At 52.5% G+C, this 19,506-nt stretch overlaps 1 protein-coding gene across 3 annotated transcripts in view; it reads left to right on the top strand.

Moving 5' to 3' along the window:
* The window catches only part of SCYL1 (SCY1 like pseudokinase 1), a 94,078-nt gene that overhangs the window by 47,753 nt on the left and 26,819 nt on the right, over window positions 1–19,506 (top strand). For 2 of the 3 annotated variants that reach the window (XM_069739473.1, XM_069739475.1), the window contains exons 15-16: window positions 1,766–1,846; window positions 11,150–11,407. In XM_069739473.1, coding sequence (XP_069595574.1) covers window positions 1,766–1,846; window positions 11,150–11,407 — 339 coding nt within the window. The remainder of the gene's footprint in view (window positions 1–1,765; window positions 1,847–11,149; window positions 11,408–19,506) is intronic. The other variant, XM_069739474.1, reaches the window with a different exon arrangement.

Raw genomic sequence — 19,506 nt, 5'->3', positions numbered from 1 at the left:
CTGCTACGACGTACGATTCTCAGCGGGGTCCCTGATCGCAGGAGCGTGTCAGACACTGCGATCTCGTAACTATATCGCTCGAACGTCACGAATCGTGCCGTCGTAGCGATCAAAATTGCACTGTGTGACGGTACCCTAAGAGAAAGATTTTACGGTGAGTACACAAATCTCCTTATTTGTGTTATGTGATATGTTTATGTAAATTAACTGTTTGTTTTGCATAATTGTAAGAACATTGATGAGAACCTGATACCAATGGCAGACCTCTCGGATTTTCAAAGAGGCCAAATTGTTGGTGCTCGTATGGCAGGCGCTAGTGTAACAGAAAATACCCAAATGCTTGGCGTGTCAAGAGGTACTGTCTCCAAAGTAATGACTGCGTTTGAAATAGAAAGAAAACCGTCCCCAGCAAAGCAGAGGTCCGGCCGAAAGTCAAAGTTGACCGAGAGAGACCGTCTGACTCTAAAGCGAATTGTGAGAGGATCGCGAGACCACGGCTCCGAAAATCACTGCTGAGCTCAATGAACACCTGCAGAACCCAGTTTCCACGAAAACCGTTCATTGGGAGCTGCACAAATCTGGATTCCACGGAAGAGCTGCAATTAGAAAACCGCTGCTCTCAATGACAAATGTTTCAAAGCATTTAGAGTGGTGTAGAAACCTCCAGAATTGGTCCCTCGAGCAGTGGAAACCTGTGATATTCTCAGATGAATCATCGTTTACCCTGTTTCCGACCTCCGGCTGAGTGTACGTTTGGAGACAGCCCAAAGAAGTATTCCATTCAGACTGCCTTCTCCCAACCGTAAAACATGGCGGAGGTTCTGTTATGATCTGGGGTGCTATTTCGTGGAGATCCGCCAGGCCAATGAAATCCCTTCATGCAAGAATTAACAGCCGAGATTTAGGCATTTTGGGCGACCAAGTGCATCCAATGGTTCAAGCACTGTTCCCGGAAGGGAACGCCATCTTTTAGGATGATAATGCACCAATTCATACAGCTAGAATCGTTAAAGCATGGCATGAGGAACATTCTAATGAAGTTGAGCATCTCATCTGGCCCCCACAATCCCCAGACCTCAACCTTATTGAGCATTTATGGTCGATTTTAGAGATTCAAGTTAGACGTCGATTTCTGCCGCCATCGTCGCTCAAAGAACTGGAGGGTGTTTAACTGCAGAATGGGCTAAAATTCCTTTGGAAACAATTCACACCTTGTATGAAGCCATACCTCGGAGAATTGAGGCTGTAATCGCCGCAAACGGTGGACCTACACCATATTAAACTAACTTTTGTTGATGTTTCCATTATTTTGTCCAACCCCCGTATGTATGTATAATTAGTGTATATAAATTTAACAAGAAAACATGCCAACAGAATTCTCTTATTTAATGCCATTTGCAATACAGAACATGGGGGCAACCTTTTATAGATTTCTTTTTTGCTGGTGAAAATTGTTATCAGTTTTGGTCATCTGTGGTGGGGTTACAGTGATGAGCAGTCACACCTCTACTCAGCACCTGGTGGGCTATGATGGGGTCCATTGTTACTTTTGACAATCCAGATGAGCACATTAAGAGGCTCAGCAGGACATCGTTGGCATATCGGTGGTACAGCTATGACTGTTTGCAGCTGCGGCCACACCCAGATGACTGCCACGGGGAAAAAAAAGTAATACCATGCCTCAAACTGCTCTGGCATTAGAGAATTCTGTGATGACCGGATCCTTTTAATGACATTTGCAATTTTTATGACTTTTTTTTTTTAGGATTCAGATCAGAACAAAGTACAGCAAGAAAGTGATGACTGGGACACAGCATGGGTTGGCAAAAAGTCACCAGAGAAGATGGTAAAGGGGGCTGTCTTATGTATGTTCAGTGGCTAAACAGTTTGGATGAAGCCGAATCCCCAATCAAATACCGTATATACTCGAGTATAAGCCGACCCGAGTATAAGCCGACCCCCCTAATTTTGCCACAAAAAACTGGGAAAACTTATTGACTCGAGTATAAGCCTAGGGTGGAAATGCAGCATTTACCGGTGAATTTCAAAAATAAAAATAGATCATTATTTCCCCATTGCTGTGCCATATAGTGCTCTGCACCGTTCATATTTCCCCATAGGTGTGAACCATATAGTGCTCTGCACCGTTCATTGTGCCCCCTAGCTGTGCCATATACGGTGCTCTGCACCGTTCATTGTGCCCCATAGATGTGCCATATACGGTGCTCTGCACCGTTCACTGTGCCCCATAGCTGTGCCATATACGGTGCTCTGCACCGTTCACTGTGCCCCATAGCTGTGCTGTGCCATATACGGTGCTCTGCACCGTTCACTGTGCCCCATAGCTGTGCCATATACGGTGCTCTGCACCGTTCACTGTGCCCCATAGCTGTGCTGTGCCATATACGGTGCTCTGCACCGTTCACTGTGCCCCATACATAGCTGTGCTGTGCCATATACGGTGCTCTGCACCGTTCACTGTGCCCCATAGCTGTGCTGTGCCATATACGGTGCTCTGCACCGTTCACTGTGCCCCATAGCTGTGCTGTGCCATATACGGTGCTCTGCACCGTTCACTGTGCCCCATAGCTGTGCTGTGCCATATACGGTGCTCTGCACCGTTCACTGTGCCCCATAGCTGTGCTGTGCCATATACGGTGCTCTGCACCGTTCACTGTGCCCCATACATAGCTGTGCTGTGCCATATACGGTGCTCTGCACCGTTCACTGTGCCCCATAGCTGTGCTGTGCCATATACGGTGCTCTGCACCGTTCACTGTGCCCCATAGCTGTGCTGTGCCATATACGGTGCTCTGCACCGTTCACTGTGCCCCATAGCTGTGCTGTGCCATATACGGTGCTCTGCACCGTTCACTGTGCCCCATAGCTGTGCTGTGCCATATACGGTGCTCTGCACCGTTCACTGTGCCCCATAGCTGTGCTGTGCCATATACGGTGCTCTGCACCGTTCACTGTGCCCCATAGCTGTGCTGTGCCATATACGGTGCTCTGCACCGTTCACTGTGCCCCATAGCTGTGCTGTGCCATATACGGTGCTCTGCACCGTTCACTGTGCCCCATAGATGTTCCACATAAATTTGTGCCGCCGCTGCCGCAATAAAGAAAAAAAACCACATACTCACCTCCCTTGATTGCAGCTCCCGGCGTCTCGTTCCGGCGCCTCCATCTTCCCGGCGTCTCTGCTCTGACTGATCAGGCAGAGGGCGCCGCGCACACTGTATGCGTCATCGCGCCCTCTGCCTGAACAGTCAGAGAGCAGAGACGCCGGGAAGATGGAGGCGCCGGCCGGGAAGATGGATCGGCGCCCGGCGGCTGGAACGAGGACAGGTGAATATGACATACTCACCTAGTCCTGGCGATCCTCGCGCTGTCCCCTCCTGTCTTCGGTGCCGCAGCTTCTTTCTCTATCAGCGGTCACCGGCACCGCTGATTAGAGAAATGAATAAGCGGCTCCGCCCCTATGGGAGGTGGAGCCGCTTATTCATTTCTGTAATGAGCGGTCCCACGTGACCGCTGAAGAGAGGAAGAAACTGCAGCGCCGAAGCCCGTGGGACGGCAGGGACAGCGCGAGGATCGCTGGGACTAGGTAAGTATACCCCAGCGCCCTCACCCCCTCACCCGCCGACCCCACCGCTACCGTGACTCGAGTATAAGCCGAGGGGGGCACTTTCAGCCCAAAAATTTGGGCTGAAAATCTCGGCTTATACTCGAGTATATACGGTAGATAAAGCGGCACTCTGTCTCCTCTGTATAAATAAAGCTTTATTTATGCAAATGATTATTTTAAAAAATTCCATTCGGCAAGCGGCTCCGTGCCATACAGAACTGTAATGTAGTTGTATAGGTGACGTTTCATCAGCCTTCGCCATGTTACTACAAGACGATCCACACGTCAGTGTTCCGGACGTCAATATTCCCCATACTACGGAATGATCTCCCTTATTCTATAAGATCACTAATATTTATTATGTTCACACCCTGATGAAGATTTTCCATAGAATCTGCATCAGAAATACAAGATTGTGTCCACTTATCGGCATATGGATTAGCCCTATTAGTCCGCAACATTTTCCAAATCTCCAAAATTATAAGTGAAATGTAGGTTTCAATATCAGAGGGATATTCATTATTGCATGCAGATATCTTTTCTCATTGGATGTAGACGGGGTATAAAATAAAATGATCTGTGGATGTAGGTGAATTTTATCAGGAACATGGCGTTACTTTGTAGCACTGCAAACTTTTTATTTTGTTTTCTCCTTCGCCTCATTGGGGGACACAGGACCATGGGTTATGCTGCTGTCACTAGGAGGCTTACACTAAGCTGAGACAAAAAAAGGTTAGCTCCTCCCCTGCAGTATACACCCTCATGCTGGCTTCCAGAGACCCAGTTCAAGCTTAGTGTCCGTAGGAGGCACACTGTTTTGTTTTGTTTTTTTTTAATTCTACCCGGACGAAGGGGGCGACGGATTCTTTCATGGTCCGATCTCCCCCGAACCAACAACAGGCGAGCACGGGAGTTTTACCTCTCCGTATCCTCTCCTGCGACGTGGGAGCCACTGCCTGAGCTGACTTTTTTCTTTTTGGGCGACGGTTTTTTCCCTAAAAGGGCGCCGATCTCCCCACTTTATTCAGACGAGCACTGGTGTTTTCCTCCAGTACCCTCTTCTGCAGCCAGGCCTTTTTATTGCCGGACATCTGCCCTGTCCACCAGGTTTCACCCTCGGCTGTACAGAGGCACTAGTACCCGTGGCGTCCGTGCAGCACACCCTGCATCACCACTGCATGCGGCTGATTCAGGTGGTGGACGGTTCCTCTCCACCCCCCTTTCTGGGGCTGGTGGATGGAGGCTTCCCAACCCCTGCACCGTCCCTGTCTTTCACCCCAGACACTCCTACCTCAGCCCCTGGTGCGCTGCTCCATCAGGGTAAGTGTCTCGTGGGAAGGGGGGGTGGTCGCCGGTTCTGCGGTTCGGAGGGCTCCCCCTTACTAGTGGCACACTTTATTCCTGGGCCCCTTTGTTGTCCCGGCCATCAGCGGCCGCGCGCCGTGCCGAAGCCACAAATTTAGTCCCGGCTTCGGCCTAGCCGGCCGGTGTTCTGGCGCTTCCCGATAGGCTCCGCCCCCTTTTTCGCGTCATCGCGCGGCGGCGCCCCCCGGTCCTGGCGCTTCTCGCTGGGTGCGAGATCTCTCCCCCAGGTCTCGGCGGCCATCTTGGATCCTCTCTGCACGCAGCAGCTCCAGGTCTCCCAGCAGCAGCATCCTCCACGTGCAGCGCTGTGCACGCCGGCTGTCGCCTAGTCCTCCTGCCGCCTCCCTCTTCCTCTGGGGACACAGGACCAGGGTAAGGAGACCGTCAGCTCTCTCCTGCAGCGCCGCCCTCGCTTCCTTAGGCTAGACCCTGGGTATCTGGCATTAGTGTACACCATGTCTCAGTCTAAGACTAAAAAATCCTCAAAGGTGCATTCGACCTTTTTTTCTGCGTGTACCACCTGCCAGGCTACACTTCCCCGCCCTCAAAGCTCTCCCCTCTGCTCTGCCTGCGATGTCCCATGTGCCCAGGAGCCCGCCACCGACTCCGGCGTGCCTAGCCCTCTTCCCCCCCCCCCCCCCCCCCCCCCCCGTGGGTCGCTTCACTTTCGCAGTGCATGGATTTTTTAGCCAACGCCATCAAATCCATTCAAAATCCTCCCGGGGAACGGGGCAATCCGTTACAGGTCCTAAGAGATCCCTCCGTAGCAGGGGAATCGTCGGCCAGCAGGGGCCGCTCTCTCCATAAAGAGGCACGGTCATCCAGAAAACGGACCCGCACTACCTCTCCTGAGCGCTCACCTCGCCACTCAGACTCTGGCAGCTCCACCTCTCGCTCACCCTCTTTGGGGGCTCGCAGCGTTCACGACTCTGAACATGAGTCCGAAGTATCTTTGGACCCGGAGGCTCCGGAGTTCAGAGCTACATTTGACTCCCTCATTGTAGCAGTCAATCACGCACTTAAGGTGGATGATGACTCTAATTCCGCTCCGGAACACGCTGTCTCTTTTACCAGAACCAAGCGTTCCCACAAAACTTTTGCCTCTCACCCAGATTTTCTGGATATAGTCAGGCGACACAGGGAGCGTCCAGATAAGCGTTTCACGGGTAAGAAGGACCTGGTATCTAAGTATCCCTTTTCAGCAGATCTCGTGAAAGACTGGACGGATCCCCCTATTGTAGATCCTCCGGTCTCGCGACTGGCTTCTAAAACACTTCTTTCAGTCCCGGACGGCGCTTCAATTAAGAGTCCCACCGAACGCCAGCTAGACTCTCTAGCTCGCTCTGTGTACAAAGCCTCAGGCTCTTCCCTATCCCCCTCCTTCGCCGCGGCTTGGGTGGCCAAGGCAATGGTTTCCTGGGCGGATGCTCTAGCGAAATCCATTCATGAACAGGACCTCCCGTCTGAGATGGCCGACCTGGCTAAACAGATAGCCATGGCTAGTGATTACGTGATGTACGCCTCCCTCGATGCAGCGAATTGTGCAGCATCGGCGGCTTCTAACGCCATCTCTATCAGAAGGGCTCTTTGGCTCAGAGAGTGGCGCGCAGATTCCTCCTCTAAAAAATCTCTGATCTCTCTCCCTTTTCAAAGTGGGCGCCTTTTCGGTGAAAAGCTAGACCAGCTGATTTCCGACGCCACAGGGGGAAAGAGCAAGTTCCTTCCCCAACAGAGGCCCAAGGCGGCCTTCCAGCGCCAGCCTTACTTTCGTTTTCGGCCCTTTCGTACCGGCCCAGCCTGGTCCAATCCTACCGGTCTTTCCAGATCAGACCGATCCGCTCGCACAGACAGATTCCCGTCTCAATGACTCGGGAACGGCGCCAGTCGATACCACCAGAGTAGGAGGACGTCTACTCCTTTTTCAGCAAGCCTGGCTCTCCGTCATTCACGACGAATGGGTCAGGGATCTGGTATCGTCTGGCTACAAAATAGAGTTCTCCGCGCCTCCTCCAACTCTGTTTTTCCCCTCTCGTCTCCCCAGCTCGGGAGCTCAGTCTCGCGCCCTCCTTTGCGCCATTCACTCCCTCCGCCAAAGCGGGGTCATTGTTCCGGTCCCGGAGCACGAGAGGTTCAAAGGTTTCTACTCAAACCTCTTCGTCGTGCCAAAGAAGGACGGAAAAGTGCGCCCCATTTTGGATCTGAAGCTCCTGAACAAGTGCGTAAGAGTACGGCACTTCAGGATGGAATCGCTCAGATCGGTCATATCGTCGATGGAAAGGGGGGAATTCTTGGCTTCGATAGACATCAAGGATGCCTATCTTCACATTCCGATATTCCCGCCTCATCAGAGGTTCCTCCGCTTTGCCGTTCTGGAGGACCACTTCCAGTTCACGGCCTTACCCTTCGGTCTTGCCACGGCGCCCAGGGTATTCACAAAGGTCATGGCGGCTGTCATGGCCATCCTTCATTCTCGAGGAGTCGTCGTGTTACCTTACTTAGACGATCTCCTCATAAAGGGCCCGTCTTTTCAGGCCTGCGAGTCAAGCGTCCACATTACCTTGGATTCTCTTTCGCGCCTGGGCTGGTTGATCAACTTAGACAAGTCCTCTCCCGTTCCTGCCCGTCGGATCTCCTTTCTGGGAATGATCCTGGACACTTCAAGGGGGCTGGTCTCGCTCCCTCGGTCCAAGGCCCAAGCGCTTCAGCAGGGAGCCCGAACGCTCTGCCATCCTCGCCCGCGAACCATTCGGTTCGCCATGAAGATTCTGGGAAAGATGGTTGCAGCAATCGAAGCGGTTCCTTTCGCTCAACTCCATCTCCGCCCCTTGCAACAGGCTTTGCTGGGCAACTGGGACAGGAGTCTCCCATCTCTCGACCGCCCTTGCCCCCTGTCCCCGCGGGTCAGACAATCTCTCGTATGGTGGACCCTGGGTCAATCTCTTCTCCAGGGGAAGTCCTTCCTCCCGATCCGCTGGTTAGTGGTAACTACCGACGCCAGTCTTCTCGGCTGGGGGGCGGTGTTTCTTCACCACTCCGCCCAGGGCCGTTGGACAGTTCGGGAATCCAGGCTCCCCATCAACATCCTGGAGATTCGTGCTATCAGACTTGCCCTGAGTCGCTTTCACACCCTGCTCGCGGGTCACCCAATACGAGTCCAATCGGACAACGTCACGGCGGTGGCTTACATCATCCACCAGGGGGGTACCCGCAGCAGGGCGGCGATGCAGGAAGTCTCCCACATCCTTCGTTGGGCCGAAACCAACCATTCCATCATCTCTGCGGTGCACATTCCGGGAGTCGAGAACTGGGCGGCGGACTTCCTGAGCCGCCAGGGCCTTGCCTCGGGGGAGTGGGAACTCCACCCAGAGGTCTTTCGACAGATCTGTCTTCGCTGGGGGACCCCGGACGTGGATCTGATGGCGTCCAGATTGAACGCCAAGGTCCACAACTTCATTGCTCGCTCTCGGGATCCCCAGGCCATAGGAGTAGACGCTCTGATTTCTCCGTGGCATCCGTTTCAACTCCCTTACGTGTTCCCTCCTCTCCCCTTACTGCCGAAGGTGATCCGGAAAATCAAGACGGAGGGAGTTCCGGTCATTCTGGTCGCCCCAGACTGGCCACGCTGCGCTTGGTACGCGGAACTCGTTCAGCTCGTAGCCGACGTTCCCTGGCGGTTACCAGACCGCCCAGACCTACTCCGCCAAGGTCCGATCTGCCACCAGAGCTCAGGGGCCCTACGTTTAACGGCGTGGCTGTTGAAACCTGGATTCTAACTCGTGCCGGTTTCTCTCAGCAGGTCATTCCCACCATGTTAAGTGCTCGAAAGGCGTCTTCCGCCTCCATTTACCACCGCGTCTGGAAAACCTTCTTCTCATGGTGCAGGCTCCGAGGGCACCCTCCGCTCGTTTTCTCCATCCCTTGCATCTTGAATTTCCTTCAGTCCGGTCTGGACTCCGGATTGGCACTGAGTTCCCTCAAAGGCCAGATCTCAGCGTTATCCGTGCTGTTCCAGCGCAGGATCGCCGCCAACCTTCATGTCAAGACCTTCATTCAGGGAGTCTCCCATGTGGTTCCTCCTTACAGGATGCCGTTAGAAACCTGGGATCTCAACTTGGTCCTGGGGGTTCTTCAGGAGCCTCCGTTCGAACCCCTTCAAGACGTTCCGCTCTCTGTCCTCTCATGGAAGGTTGCCTTCCTGGTAGCGGTGACGTCCATCAGAAGGGTTTCAGAGCTCGCCGCTTTGCCTGCCGGGCACCGTTCCTGGCCTTTCATCAGGACAAAGTGGTCCTACGCCCTCCCCCGGCGTTTCTTCCGAAGGTGGTCTCATCTTTTCATCTTAACGAGGACATCATCCTTCCCTCTTTTTGCCCGCAGCCCAAGCATAGGGTCGAGAAGGCTCTCCATACTCTGGACGTGGTACGGGCCCTCAGGAGGTACATTTCCAGAACGGCTCATTTCAGAAAATCGGACGCCCTTTTCGTGCTCCCGGAGGGTCACAGAAAGGGTTTGGCTGCGTCTAAATCCACGATAGCCAGATGGATCCGATCTGCTATCCAGGAATCCTATCGGGTCAGGGGCAGTCCTATCCCGGCGGGGATTAGAGCTCACTCCACTCGGTCGATGGGTGCTTCCTGGGCCATCCGGCACCAGGCAACAGCGGAGCAGGTTTGCAAGGCCGCAACGTGGTCCAGCCTGCATACCTTCTCAAAGCATTACAATGTCCACATCCATTCCTCTGCGGATGCGGCCCTTGGCAGGTGTATCCTGCAAGCGGCCGTTGCGCATTTGTAGTCAGATGGTACACGGAGTTATTTGGTTGTTTTGTTTCCCTCCCAGGGACTGCTTTGGGACGTCCCATGGTCCTGTGTCCCCCAATGAGGCGAAGGAGAAATAGGGATTTTTGTGTGTACTCACCGTAAAATCCTTTTCTCCGAGCCACTCATTGGGGGACACAGCACCCACCCTGGTTGCCTTACGGCTCGTTACCTTTTTTGGTCTTTGACTGTTTGTTTGACATGTTATATGCTAATGTTACTTGATATATTGTTGTTATTATCCTACTGCTTTTGCACTGAACTGGGTCTCTGGAAGCCAGCATGAGGGTGTATACTGCAGGGGAGGAGCTAACCTTTTTTTGTCTCAGCTTAGTGTCAGCCTCCTAGTGACAGCAGCATAACCCATGGTCCTGTGTCCCCCAATGAGTGGCTCGGAGAAAAGGATTTTACGGTGAGTACACACAAAAATCCCTATTTTTTTATTTCTAGAAGTGAAAAAGTTCAATACTTGTTAATGGTTACTGCGAAATCAGTTGGTTGTCTCGTTGAGAACCTCTGTTCTCTGGTTTTTAGATATCATCAGTTCTGTTAAGGTACCGTCACATTAAGCGACGCTGCAGCGATCTAGACAACGATCCCGATCGCTGCAGCGTCGCTGTGTGGTTGCTGGAGAGCTGTCACACAGACAGCTCTCCAGCGACCAACTATGCGAAGTCCCCTGGTAACCAGGGTAAACATCGGGTTACTAAGCGCAGGGCCACGCTTAGTAACCAGATGTTTACCCTGGTTGCCAGCGTAAACGTAAAAAAAACCAAACACTACATACTTACATTCCGGTGTCTATCCTCTCCGGCGCTCTGCTTCTCTGCACTAAGCGCCGGCCGGGAAGCAGAGCACAGCGGTGACGTCACCGCTGTGCTTTCCGGCCGCTGCGCTTACACAGTTCAGAGAAGCAGAGCTCCGGAGAGGACAGACACCGGAATGTAAGTATGTAGTGTTTTTTTTTTTTTTTACATTTACACTGGTAACCAGGGTAAACATCGGGTTACTAAGCGCAGCCCTGCGCTTAGTAACCCGATGTTTACCCTGGTTACCAGTGAAGACATCGATGAATCGGCGTCACACACGCCGATTCACGATGTCTGCAGGAGTCCAGCGACGAAATAAAGTTCTGGACTTTCTGCGCCGACCAACGATGGCACAGCAGGATCCTGATCGCTGCTGCGTGTCAAACACAACGATATCGCTATCCAGGACGCTGCAACGTCACGGATCGCTAGCGATATCGTTCAGTGTGAAGGTACCTTTAGTCATGTTGTATAGTGATGGCACAGATAACTTTGCTCACAGATACAGTTTGTGTTTTGGCTTTTCTCCTTAGTTTTCACAGACGTCATCGAAAAACAAAAATACAGTGACAGATCATAGTCCAGCAGATACCAAGAACTCGCCCACTCCTGAGGACAACTGGGGATGGGAAGATGCTTTTCAGCCGGTTTCCCAGAACAAAGGGCGAACCCAGTCCACCTTCTCCCAACCTGAGGGCACGAGGCCAGCCAGTGACTACAACTGGGGCAGTGCAGAAGGGAGCGGGAAACACGTGGACTTCTTCCCTGGTACTACTGAGAGAAGCAGCCAGGTAAAGACTCTTCTCTTCATGTATGCAATGTTTTTAGAAGTTTGACATTTTATCAAATTTGCTGTTCATGCATCTCGTATTCATAGACTAATGGGGACAATCAAAAGGGACTTGGGGAAGACCTCCAGAATAATATTACATGGCGTTCTTATCATTTCATTCTTCCAAGAGGCATAACTAGAGTCCAATGGGCCCTGGTGCAAGATTTGGACCTGGGCACCCTCCTTTCCTCATGTTGATCAGATGTCTGAGCCCTTGTAGCGTTCTAAATCCTATAAGGACATAAAAGTATCACCCCCTCCACCATTATGTAGTAATGTCCCCCATATTGGGCTCCTTCCTGGTATACGTCCCCAATTCTGTCGCTGTTCTTTATTGCATAGAAGAAAAAAAAATGATTCTGCTCACCTTTCCTTCGCTCCCCCGCCGCACGGCATCCTCTTCTGAAGCCGGAAAACGAGGATGCACTTCTAGTTGAAGTTTGCGCTAGCATCGACAGGTACCTTACTCGCACGGCGTGGTCGCGATGTCTGTAACTCTGATTTGTTATTCCCCTGAGTTTTGCAAGGTTATTTACTTTTTGGTCTCTACTTTAACGTCTGCACCCCTGAATCTTCCATAATTAGGGCTCACAAACATAATTTATTCAACACACATCTCAGATGAGCCATGCACATTGTGACACTGCCATTAATGTATTCTCATTCTGCTCTCGATTTACTTCTCACAACTTGATATATCCCCTTTTTAAGCACCTCTTATATTCCGTTACATTGTTTTTTGTTTTTTGCTACATATCATCCATTTCCAGTCTTTTCCATTACTGTGCACTATTATGGAGTGGTGTGGGGAAAGTTAGCTGCTACTTTTGTCTTCCACTTTTTCTACAGGCCTGTGGTTGGCCACTTTACATGGTCCTTGCTGCTTTCTGCTCATTTGCTACAAGGATCATATTTGAGGTTTTTTTTCCATCTGAATATTTTAGATATAATCATATACTCTCTTCCAGTTTTGTTTATTATCAGTCTGTATAGAAGTGCAGAGTTTGTTTCCAACTAGTGCACTGTATTTATGTGACTGACAGGGAATCCATTTAATAATAATCTTTATATAGCGCCAACATATTCAACAGTTCATACACAACAGTCATAAGTAACAGCATTAACGATAATACAATAATTAAAGCAAAAATAATGACACCCCTGATCGTACGAGCTTACAATCTACAATGAGGTGGGGGAGACACAAAGTACAGGTGCTTATTTGCAATGATGGTCCAGGGAATGGGGGATATTTAATGTTGCACTGTGGCGTTTAACTTGGATGGGAAGGTAGGGAAGGTATTTAGTGCTGCACTGTTTAGAATGGAGCGAGAGTTCATCATTAGTGATGAGCGAATATACTTGTTACTCAAGATTTCATGAGCACGCTCGCGTGTCCTCTGAGTATTTTTTAGTGCTTGGAGATTTAGTTTTCCTTACCACAGCTGAATGATTTACATCTGTTACAGCTTGATTACATTTGCTACAAGGATCATAGTTGTGTTTACTCTCTCGCCTCATTGGGGGACACAGGACCATGGGTGTTATGCTGCTGTCCACTAGGAGGTGACACTATACATAATCTGAAAAAGATTAACCGTGGCAACTCCTCTGCAGTATACACCCCTGGACGGCGTCAGCCTTCTCCAGTTTTTGCTGAGTGTCGCATAGGAGGCAGACAATGCAGATCTCCGCAATCCCCGACCAGAGAAGGCCTCCTCCCCAGCTCACCCAGCAGGGGACGCCTCAGTGATACACAGGATTCGGAAGGCATCTGTGACTCCGACTCAGACAGGGAAACGGAGGGGTCCCTGATCCCAATCCCCCCTAGCAATACAGTGCTAGTTGATGACATAATCTCTTCCATTCATCGGGTGTTGGACATTTCTGATCTGACACCAGAAGCCCCAGAACACAAGATTTCCTTTGAAGGATCGCTGAAGCCTTCTAAGGTTTTCTCTAACCACCCAGAGTTTAAGGCAATCCTTAAAAAGCAGCTCACAGCCTGAGAAAAAATTTGCTAATCGCAAAGATCTGGAGGCGAGGTACCCCTTCCCGCAGAAGGACACCAAGGAATGGACAGATCCACCCGAAGTAGACCCCCCAGTCTCTAGACTAGCAGCACAGACCCTCCTTTCACTGCCAGATAGCTCAACCCTCAGGGACGCAGCAGACCGGCAGGTAGAACGCATGGCTCGTTCAATTTTCGAGGCTGCAAGGGGCATCCTTGGCTCCCGCATTCGCTTCAGTTTGGGCTGCCAAGGCCATTCTGGCCTGGGCCAAAAATTTACAAGCTGGCCTCCAAGCATCCGCTCCTGAGCTGTCGGACCAAGCGGTTCAAATAGCAGAGTACATGCTTCATGCAGCTCTGGATTCAGCAAGGGGTGTAGCGGGGATAGCATCAAACGGCATCACAATTCGGCGTATCCTCTGACTGCGGGAATGGAAAGCGGACGCAGCCTCAAAGAAGTCCCTCACGCACCTCCCCTACCTCAGTGAGCGACTTTTCGGTGAACAATTGGACACGATGATATCCAATGCCACCGGGGGTAATAGTACCTCTCTTCCCCAACTGAAACCTAAACGCACTTACAAGAAGCGTAACCAAACTCGATTCTGATCCTTTCGGAACTCCTCGGGCTGGTCCGTCTCGCGTCAAGCACAAAATCGTAACCGTTCCCCACGCAGGGACAACTCACGATTGACGCAAAGGTCGGACGAGACCTGGCAGTCAAAAGCAGGCCAGTCTAAGCCCAGAGGAGGAAAAGACTTTCTCCTCATCATGACTCACGGACTCCGGAAGACACTACAACCGTAGGCGGACGAATTTTGTTCTTTCATCAAGTCTGGCTGCCCATTACAGAAGACAGGTGGGTGAGGGAACTAGTGTCTTCCGGATACAAGATAGAGTTCACCTCCAACCCACCGGACCGATTCTTCCTCTCTGTCCCCCCAAAACCACCAGCCAAGGCGTACCGGTCCCCACGGCCGAGCGCTTCCGAGGGTTCTACTCCAATCTATTCGTAGTCCCCAAGGAAGGAGGCAGCGTACGGCCCATACTGGACCTAAAACAACTCAACAAATATGTACGGGTCCATCACTTCCGCATGGAGTCCCTTCGGTACATCATTGCGTCCATGGAGAAGGGAGAATATCTTGCATCTATAGACATACAAGACGCATACCTGCATATACCGATTGCACCTGCCCATCAGAGATTTCTCAGGTTCGCAATCGACCAGTACCAATACCAGTTCGTGGCTCTCCCGTTCGGACTCGCCACGGCTCCCAGAGTGTTTAGCAAAGTTATGGCAGCCACCATGGACGTCCTGCACTCCAGAGGCATAGTAATTGTTCCATACTTGGACGATCTACTCATCAAGGCTTCCACCTTCAAGGACTGCGAGCTCAGCGTCTCAATCACAATCGACACTGAGTCGCATGGGCTGGTTAGTCAACCTACAAAAGTCATCACCAACCACGAGTCAGTCTCTGACATTCCTGGGAATGCTATTCAATACCTCCATGGGTCTAGTGCTCCTTCCCAAGGACAAGGCACTGTCTCTCCGCCTAGGAGTTCGCACCCTCCTCCGCAAACCCCCTCGATCTCCCCGGTTTGCCATGAGAGTCCTTGGCAGGATGGGGGCAGCAATAGAAGCGGTCCCATTTGCCCAGTTTCACCTCAGACCTCTCCAACTAGTCATTCCGAAGTCCTGGGACAGGAATCCATTTTCTTTATCGCGTCTCATTGGGGGACACAGGAACCATGGGTGTATGCTGCTGCCACTAGGAGGCTGACACTATGCAAATAAAAAGTTAGCTCCTCCTCTGCAGTGTACACCCCACCGACTGGCATTATACTCTTCAGTTTAGCTTAGTGTCAGTAGGAGGTGGACACGGGTCTTTCATTAGACCCTTATCTACCTCAATGTGCGTTGTTTCTTTTCAGGTTTTTCCGGAGGGATACAAGGTGAGCAGTCACACCTGTACTCCCACAATACGGACTATGAGTACGGCGTGTACTGCCACCCCGTATCCTCATAGATCCCTCACCAGGACCAAGACCCTAGCACTCAAGCGTGCTTAGAAGTTCGGTCCTGGCTCCGTCCCTCACCCACTCGCCCACCAGAGCCTGTCGGTTGGAGGAGACGAGGACGTCCATCTCCAGCTCCACGGACGTCTAATACGTTTAAGGTTAGTACCGGACGGCGCGGGATTTTAGGTGAGTATTTTTTCCCCCCTTTCAGCTCCCCTTTGGGGACCTCTACGGATGCCCTTCCTTTTCTGCGGCCGCATCTCTACTCTGTGAGGCGCGGCACTGGTATCCGTGTTTTCCTTACAGGCCTGACAGCTATTACTGCAGCCGCACTTCTATTACTGCGGTCGCACCTTTTCTGGGAGCAGTCTGGGCGACAGTGGCGAGGCGTTCCTATCTTTTGCGCGGCGGCCCTGAGGACCGGCCGCGCTGCTTCCTCCACGGCGGCTGCATTTTTACAGGCAGTCGCACTGCCTTGCTTGCGGCCGCGTTCTTTCCAGCAACGCGGTTGCCTCTCTGCGGCGCCCTACAGGCAGCCGCACCTTTTCCCCCGGCGGCCGTACCTTTCGGAGCTGTCTCGCGGCCTGCGGTCATCTCCGGCGGCCGCCGGCTTCTAATATAGGCCCCGGCTTTTCCCGGGGCCTACTTCCGGCGCTGGCGGCAGCGCTTCCCTTTCTATGCGGCGGCTGCCGCGCCTCTCAGCCGGGCAGCGCCAGCCCCGCTTTTTACCGCCGGCTTCTAATTTAGGCCCCGGCTTTTCCCGGGGCCTACTTCTGGTGCCTTTCTCCGCCCACTTCCAGTTTCATCGGGCGTGCTTTCTCCCGCCCGACAATCTGTGCCCTGCATTCCCCACCCTCCGGTGCCATCTCGTCTGGCTCCGCCCCTTCCTCCACGCCGCTGCTGGACTCTCAGGGCACCAGTTTCCTGCACGTGCCATGCACCTTCGCCGGAGAACTTCACAGAGCGCTCTTTCCTGGGGACACAGCACACCATCTGCGCCGGAGATCCACAGCTTCTTCCTCCAGGCCTGCAGCATCCTGGTATCCGTGTTTTTCATCTGCCGTGAGTAGCTCTGCACTGCAGACTGACACCCCCCTCTGCCCCACTGTCCCCTAACCTGCTGGCATTTTCTTCAGGGACCTCTTCAAAATGTCTACCTCTAAAGGGGGCCGCTCTCGTCCTCCGACTTCTTCATCTTCTGCCTTAGTCACCTTAGCCCGTTTCGGGTGGCTGGTCAACCGGAAGAAGTCCTGCCTTATTCCTTCTCGGCGCATCATCTTTCTGGGCATGCTATTCGACACGCATCAGACCAGAGTCTTCCCTCCCAAGTACAAGAGATCCACTCTTTGTCGGGACATACGCTTGCTCCAGGGTCCTCGGCCTCCCTCCCTCCGATCGGCCATGAAGGTTTTGGGGAGGATGGTAGCTACCTTGGAAGCGATTCCCTTCGCCCAATTCCATTCTCGACCCCTTCAGCAAGCCATTCTGTCTCAGTGGGACAGGTCTGTCTTCTCCCTGGATCGGCCGATCAGACTCTCTTCTCGGGTCAAGCGGTCTCTCAACTGGTGGCTGACATCACCTCATCTCCCAGGGCAGGTCCTTCCTTCCAGTTCACTGGCAGGTGGTCACAACGGACGCCAGCCTGCTCGGCTGGGGTGCGGTTTTCCGTCACCTGACGGTTCAGGGCCGTTGGTCGTCGCAGGAATCAACTCTGCCAATCAATGTCCTCGAAATTCGGGCCATCTTTCTGTCCCTCCGCCACTGGGAAAGGATTCTCAGGGGCCTGCCAGTCCGGATCCAGACGGACAATGCCACGGCTGTGGCATATGTCAACCATCAGGGGGGGACCCGGAGCTCCTTGGCCCTTGCCGAGGTATCCAAAATTCTACTTTAGGCAGAGGCAACGGTTCCGGTGATATCCGCGGTGCATATCCCCGGCGTGGACAACTGGGCCGCCGACTTCCTCAGCCGCGAAGGCCTCGCGGCAGGGGAATGGTCCTTGCATCCAGAGGTCTCCCATCAGATTTGTCTTCGATGGGGGACTCCGGACGTGGATCTCACGGCGTCCCGAATGAACAGGAAGGTTCCGCAGTTCGTCTCCAGGTCTCGCGATCCTCTCACAGTGGGCGTCGACGCTCTGGCCATTCCTTGGTCACAGTTCGGGCTGCCCTACCTGTTCCCACCCCTTCCTTTACTTCCCAAACTGTTGAATAAGATCAAAGCGGAAGGGGTGCCAGTCATCTTGATCGCCCCGGATTGGCCCAGGAGAGCTTGGTTCGCGGAGCTCGTCAACCTTCTCGTGGACGCTCCCTGGCGCCTTCCAGACAGGCCCGATCTGCTGTCTCAGGGTCCGATCTGCCACCCGAATTCTCGGTCGCTCAGTTTAACGGCGTGGCTGTTGAGACCGCGGTTCTATGAGCGTCCAGCTTTTCGGACCAGGTAATTCAAACCATGATTCAGGCTCGGAAGCCTTCGTCTTCCAGGATCTACTACCGTACCTGGAAGGCTTACTTCTGTTGGTGCGAGTCCAACCGCGTTCCATCCATGTCTTTTTTTTCTCTGCCTTCTCTCTTGGCCTTCCTTCAGGCAGGACTGGATTCGGGCCTAGCTCTCAGCTCCCTGAAGGGCCAGGTATCTGCGCTTTCCATCCTCTTTCAGAGGACCTTAGCTTCTCGGCCTCAGGTTAAGACCTTCCTTCAAGGAGTAGCCCACGCTGTCCCGCCGTACAGGGCCCCTGTGGATGCATGGGACTTAAACCTGGTACTGGACGTTATGAGGGTTTCTCCCTTCGAGCCTCTTAGGGAGATTCCTCTATCAGTTCTATCTTGGAAGGTGACCTTTCTTGTGGCCATCACGTCAATTCGCCGCGTTTCCGAGTTGGCGGCCTTGTCTTGCTGTCCTCCGTTTTTAGTCATCCACCAGGACAAGGTGGTCTTCCGGCCCCCACCTTCCTTTCTTCCTAAGGTGGTTTCCACCTCAACGAGGACATCGTTCTACCTTCCTTTTGTCCAGCTCCGACTCATCCTCTGGAGCGATCGTTGAACAAGCTAGACCTCGTCAGGGCAGTGAGGATCTATCTGGATAGAACATCCTCTTTCCGGAAGACTGATTCTTTTTTCATAATTCCTGATGGCACGCGCAGAGGCCAGCCGGCTTCCAAAGCGACTATTGCTCGATGGATCAGAATGGCAATTTTGGAGGCTTACCGGGTCAAGAACAGAGTGCCCCCTCCTGGGATTAAGGCTCACTCTACCCAGGCAGTCGGCGCCTCCTGGGCGGTGCACCACAGGGCTTCCGCCCTACAGCTTTGCAAAGCGGCAACTTGGTCTTCCATCCACACGTTCGCCAAATTTTACAAGGTCCATACCTACGCATCGGCGGACGCCAGCCTAGGCAGAAGGATCTTGCAGGCAGCAGTGGTGAGTCCTCTGACCTGATGGAAGTCTGTTTTCCCGCCCTAGGGACTGCTTTGGGACGTCCCATGGTTCCTGTGTCCTCCAATAAGAGGCGATAAAGAAAACAGGATTTTTGGTTGCTTACCGTAAAATCTGTTTCTTGGAGCCTCCATTGGGGGACACAGCTCCCTCCCAATGTTTCTGTTATATGTTCTAGGACTGTTCTCACGTTTACAGTTCTCAAGTTTGTGTTTATGGTTTTCAACCTTGTTCATTATCTCCTACTGCTTTCTCACCAACTGAAGAGTATAATGCCAGTCGGTGGTGTGTACACTGCAGAGGAGGAGCTAACTTTTTATTTGCATGGTGTCAGCCTCCTAGTGGCAGCAGCATACACCCATGGTTCCTTTGTCCCCCAATGGAGGCTCCAAGAAACAGATTTTACGGTAAGCAACCAAAAATCCTGTTTTCTCTCGACAGGGAGTTCCAGCTAACGTCGTCAACCAGGAGGTCCCTGCACTGGTGGCTCAAGCCAACCTCACTAGCAAAGGGGAAATCTTTTCTCACAGGTCAATGGAAGGTTCTGACCACCGATGCGAGCCTGACGGATTGGGGTGCGGTACACCT

The sequence above is a fragment of the Ranitomeya imitator genome, chromosome 9 (genome assembly GCF_032444005.1).
Source record: "Ranitomeya imitator isolate aRanImi1 chromosome 9, aRanImi1.pri, whole genome shotgun sequence".
NCBI classification, from domain to species: domain Eukaryota; kingdom Metazoa; phylum Chordata; class Amphibia; order Anura; family Dendrobatidae; genus Ranitomeya; species Ranitomeya imitator.
This window is presented reverse-complemented; position numbering and strand designations above follow the sequence as displayed.